Source organism: Amphiprion ocellaris, chromosome 19 (genome assembly GCF_022539595.1).
Source record: "Amphiprion ocellaris isolate individual 3 ecotype Okinawa chromosome 19, ASM2253959v1, whole genome shotgun sequence".
Lineage (NCBI taxonomy): Eukaryota > Metazoa > Chordata > Actinopteri > Pomacentridae > Amphiprion > Amphiprion ocellaris.
The window spans coordinates 23,182,912-23,188,278 of NC_072784.1; the positions used below are offsets into that span (position 1 = coordinate 23,182,912).

General features: G+C 41.4%; 1 protein-coding gene across 1 annotated transcript; it reads left to right on the top strand.

Moving 5' to 3' along the window:
* The first annotated feature begins 617 nt into the window (after window positions 1–617).
* Window positions 618–4,481, top strand: sox9a (SRY-box transcription factor 9a). The gene is made up of 3 exons (XM_023286694.3): window positions 618–1,395; window positions 1,747–1,994; window positions 2,310–4,481. Exons 1-3 carry the CDS (start codon window positions 968–970, stop codon window positions 3,068–3,070), a joined length of 1,437 nt encoding a protein of 478 aa, XP_023142462.1. The 5' UTR covers window positions 618–967; the 3' UTR covers window positions 3,071–4,481.
* Window positions 4,482–5,367: the final 886 nt, after the last annotated feature.

The window sequence follows — 5,367 nt, forward strand, 5'->3', positions numbered from 1 at the left end:
AGTCTATCCCATAAAGATTTCATAGTGCTGCCCAAAAGCAATTTATACATCAGAGTTCATGCATTTGGTAATCCAGGGAAATTTAAAATTTGGCATTTATATGTCTAGCAAGCAAAATATACATGTTGCAACACAGGATACATAAAATATTGCATTTGTAAATCTAGCAGCAGCAACAACAACAAAAACTGAGTACAAAGGCAAATAAACATGCAATTTCTGTATACTTTTAATAAAATTAATCATACAACAAAGTGTAATAACACAAAGCGGTATTAGAATGCAAACTGTCGTCATGAAAATTACAATAACGCTATGATGGAAAAGATTTGTCGAAAAAAAATAAGAAAAGGGTGATGGAAGTAGAATTGTACCTGATTTTAATACCAAAGTAAGACTGAAATTCCTCAAATTATTTTAGTTGGTGACTTATTTTGTAAGTTTTAACTTTTAACTTAGATTAAATCCAAACATTACACGGGGAAAACCTTTCTTTTCAATCCTGGGTTTACGCTTTTATTGCAAGAGTCAAATTACTGACTCCCTCTTCACGTCCCCGCCTACAAACGTTTCCCCCAATCATTTCCTTGCCGTCAAACATAAATCGAGGCATCGCCTCCTGTGTCTCTAGACTCCTCAGCAAGCCTCCAACAGCAAACCGCTCAGTCGCATTGATCCTTAAAGCCGAAATTTCAAAGTTAAGCATTCGAAAGCGGTCACTTGCGATTAGCTTTCCTGTCTGCGAAACTGCCAAACGTTTAAGGGGCGTCATTTTTAAATTTTCTTTTGTCATTTTTTTCTTTTTCTTTTTTTTTACTTTAAGGGATTCCAGTTTGTCAATCACGCTGTGCACCCTCACAGGCTGTCACTGCAGTCTTTGGGCACCTAATTTGGATTTAGAAAGAAGGATTTTCTCCTTTCTTTGTTTTTTTTTTTACTGCGAGACGCTGTTCTTTAATTTTTTCGCATGAATCTCCTCGACCCTTACCTGAAGATGACAGAAGAACAGGAGAAGTGTCACTCTGACGCTCCCAGCCCGAGCATGTCTGAGGACTCCGCGGGCTCGCCCTGCCCGTCCGGGTCCGGTTCGGACACTGAAAACACCCGGCCGTCCGACAACCACCTCCTGCGAGATCCAGACTACAAGAAGGAGGGCGAAGAAGAAAAGTTTCCCGTGTGCATCAGAGATGCCGTGTCCCAGGTGTTGAAGGGTTACGACTGGACGCTGGTGCCCATGCCAGTACGCGTCAACGGCTCAAGCAAAAGCAAACCTCACGTCAAAAGACCCATGAACGCGTTCATGGTGTGGGCTCAGGCTGCACGGAGGAAGTTGGCCGATCAGTACCCGCATCTGCACAACGCGGAACTCAGCAAAACCCTGGGCAAACTTTGGAGGTAAGTTCGCTTTGCATTTCCACTCACTTTTGCAGTGCGCTTTTACCGCTGAGCGCAGTACGTTGTTTCTTGCACCACCTTCGTGCAGTTTCAAGTTGAGCGTACAGCGTGGGGACTTTTTGCACTGTGTATTGTTGCTGTTTTTTATTGAGATTTTATATCAGCTTATTTCTTCCGATGTCAACAAAATAAGCTGTATAGATTTTGAATCAACAAACCTTTTTGCCGTTTCTTGTTGATTATTGATATATATCAACAATTGCACCGATTCAGTAAAAATATCTCGTTCAATAATTAATCAGTGATATTGTAACAGAAATTTACAACTTGTACAACTCGTGATATTTTCAGATTGCTCAATGAGGTAGAGAAGCGCCCGTTTGTAGAGGAGGCTGAACGCTTGAGAGTGCAACATAAGAAGGATCACCCTGACTACAAATATCAGCCAAGGCGGAGAAAATCAGTCAAGAACGGACAGAACGAACCTGAGGACAGCGAGCAAACTCATATCTCTCCAAATGCGATCTTCAAGGCGCTGCAGCAGGCCGACTCTCCGGCATCTAGCATGGAAGAGGTGCACTCACCAGGAGAACATTCAGGTGAGATAAGGCGAAAAAAACAAGAAAAATCAAATATGTTCTCTAGATTATTTTTTTTCCCAAGGTGACGTTTTAGCACTGTTAAAGAAAATAAAATCTTTAGAGGCCTTTGGGGCCTTCAACAGACAACTGTTAATGATTACTGGTTAATGATTAGTGGATTTTACAAGCCACCATGTAAATACACCTGGCAGGGCCAGTAAAGCTCTTCTGGAAGCATTTACATTTACACTGGTAAATCACATTTAAGAAATATTTTCTTACATGCATCAATTTGTAAATTTGATGAGTCTAATTTTACCTTCTTTTAACCAGGTCAGTCACAGGGCCCACCAACCCCTCCAACCACTCCTAAGACAGACCTCCCCTCCAGCAAGGCTGACCTGAAGCGTGAGGGGCGCCCCATGCAGGAGGGCACTAGCCGCCAGCTCAACATTGACTTTGGCGCTGTGGACATTGGCGAGCTGAGCAGTGATGTCATCTCCAATATGGGAAGCTTTGACGTTGATGAGTTCGATCAGTACCTGCCACCTCATAGCCACGCTGGGATGACTGGCACGGCCCAAGCCAGCTATACCAGCAGCTACGGCATCAACACCTCGTCAGTTGGCTCGGCTGCCAGTGTTGGAGCCCACGCCTGGATGTCCAAGCAGCAGCAGCAGCACTCTCTGACCACCCTTGGTGGAGGAGGAGAGCAAGGCCAGCAGGGTCAGCAGAGAACCACCCAAATTAAGACCGAGCAGCTGAGCCCCAGCCACTACAGTGATCAACAGGGCTCCCCACAACATGTCACCTATGGGTCCTTCAACCTACAGCACTACAGCACATCCTCTTACCCCTCCATCACGAGAGCACAGTATGACTATTCAGACCACCAAAGTGGTGCCAACTCCTACTACAGCCACGCAACTGGCCAAGGCTCTAGCCTGTACTCCACCTTCAGCTACATGAGCCCCAGCCAGAGGCCAATGTATACACCAATCGCAGACACCACCGGGGTGCCGTCAGTGCCGCAGACCCACAGTCCACAGCACTGGGAGCAGCAGCCCATTTACACACAACTCTCCAGGCCCTGAGTAGGCAGTCTCAGCACTGACTGTATAGCACCCATCACAGACTTTTTTCTGCCAGTGGCCTTTGCACCACGATGCCACACACCGTTCATTGCCAACAGAAAAACATGACAAGAACTTTTTTTATAGTTCTAAAAATATATCTTTGGATTGGCTCACAACAGTGCCTTTTGTATTGGTTGGAATTGTGATTATATTTTTTAGATATAATGTTTTAAAAAATTTAAATCCTCTGTGAGGACATACTGGCTATGAATATATTAGTATGTACTGTGTATGTGTTCTGCTCTTGTCATTATCATCATAGTCAGTGTCATCAGCATCCTCATCATGATATGAAAGTTTAACTCATCTAATAGAGCAGGAATGCTGGGTAAAACACCCTCACTGGCCTTACTTCTCACTAATGTAGTTCTGTACAGGAAGTAAGAAACGTGTTTACTGACACTGCCTTCTCATAACACATTCTGCATTGAATTTTTGTACTGTACATATTTTATTGTAATTCCCATGAGATGCAAGTATTGAGCGATGCAGGTTTGAAATAGATTAGAATTTTGGCCTTGATATGACCGTGTCATCAGTGAATTAGTCAAATATTCTACTTCTTGTTTGCTTTGGCTCAAATTATTGTGTTGGAAATGCTATAACAGGTACCATGTAACTCTTCTAGGGGCCTTACTGCGTTGCTAGATGTAACAGCAATGCTTGCTTTTATCTGAGTACTGCCTTGATACCGTTGGTGCCTCTGGAGCCGCAGTAGTGAGGCTTCGTCCACTGGCATTGCAGTGTGAAAACTCCAGCATAGTTTTGATTTCCTGCAGGAAAGACCTTTGACCTGATTCTTCTCAGCTGCCATCAGGTCCGAGGCTGGTGTGCTTCTATCATTCCTTCTGTCCCATCCTTTTTCCTAACCTTTTTCTTAATTTATTCTTTAGCATTAATTTTATTTGAAAATAAATATTTGCAATTATCATTTTAATTCAGAAGCAGCTAACTGAGTTGAAATAGGTTGCTGTCATATGTGGTACAAATTTGTTTATTTATCATTTGTAAATGTTTCCGTATAAAAGTTTCCTTTATTCTTGATCCAATTATGTACAGAATACGTATAATTACATGATGAGTCTTTTTCTAAAAGATAAAGAAAAACTGGAAGTTTCCTCTCTTTTTTCTTTCTAACAAATGACTTAATGGATATGAAAGCCGCTGTTTTGTAAAGAATTTGCTGGAATCAACAGTATATTTTTTGTTTTTGAAAAAAAGTTGTGTTCCTCATTTTATATTCTGTATCATTAGTTCTCATTTTGTCATGTTCTTAATGCAGTTTCCCTAGGTAAACATGGCATTGTCTTAAAAACTTATCTTTTGTATTATATTTGTTTGCAATAAAAACAAAACACAGAGAAATATGTGACTGTCTCGTGTCATCTTGTGCTTCATCCAGCTGTCTGTGTAGTTCACAGTTTGAGTCCTATGTGTCAGAATATTTGTCAGCCAAAAATCAGTGAATTTTATTCATAGCAGTTACAAAAAAGATGAGCTGACCTGAATTAGGATGTGAGTGATTGTGTCTCAGTCAATTCTGAATAGCTTTTCTGAAACTCATATTTGAAAAAGAAATCAATTTAAAGCAGAAATCAAGAAAACTTGACTTCTGCATTACTTAGAGCTGTCTTGTTGATGACCAACTGCGCCAGTTTGGTAAAGTTCAGGTTTTGCTTCTGGCTTCTCGGACCATGAGGTCACAAGTCCATTATTACCATGGTCTATCAAAAAGATGTATGTCCACACCCTTACCCCCTGCCTATATACACAACGGCTTAAAGAAACAAACTAGACATTGAATATTGTTTATCCCTTACTGGCCAAATAATATAGGAATAGACTGGAACTTAATAAATCAGTGACAGTGTAAACACAATCAGGTACTATGGCTTTGTGTTGAAATTTGAGGCACATTTACAGATGACGTCTCTTTCCTCACATCAACTGGACAAAACCTTTTTCTGCTATCCACCGCTGTACCTCATCTCACTGCCATGACTAGACAGATTTTTATTTATCCTGATTTCAGAACTACCTAGTACATGTTGTACATAAAACCTGTGGCTGAACACAACCAAAATGCACAATTATTGATTATATCTATCTATTCATCAATTGATGGATGGATGGATGGATGGATGGATGGATGGATGGACGTACGACTGGAGTCCATCTGTATAACTTCATCTCGAAATTGATGGATTCTGCTTTTTCACAGCATACGGTAAGTTCAACAGATCGAAAGGGAAGTT

Excerpts from the sequence above, each read along its gene's own strand:
- sox9a (XM_023286694.3), top strand. The coding sequence starts at position 968 with ATGAATCTCCTCGACCCTTACCTGAAGATGACAGAAGAACAGGAGAAG. Across the intron at positions 1,396-1,746 it reads ACCCTGGGCAAACTTTGGAG|ATTGCTCAATGAGGTAGAGA; the intron begins GTAAGTTCGCTT and ends TGATATTTTCAG. Across the intron at positions 1,995-2,309 it reads CTCACCAGGAGAACATTCAG|GTCAGTCACAGGGCCCACCA; the intron begins GTGAGATAAGGC and ends TCTTTTAACCAG.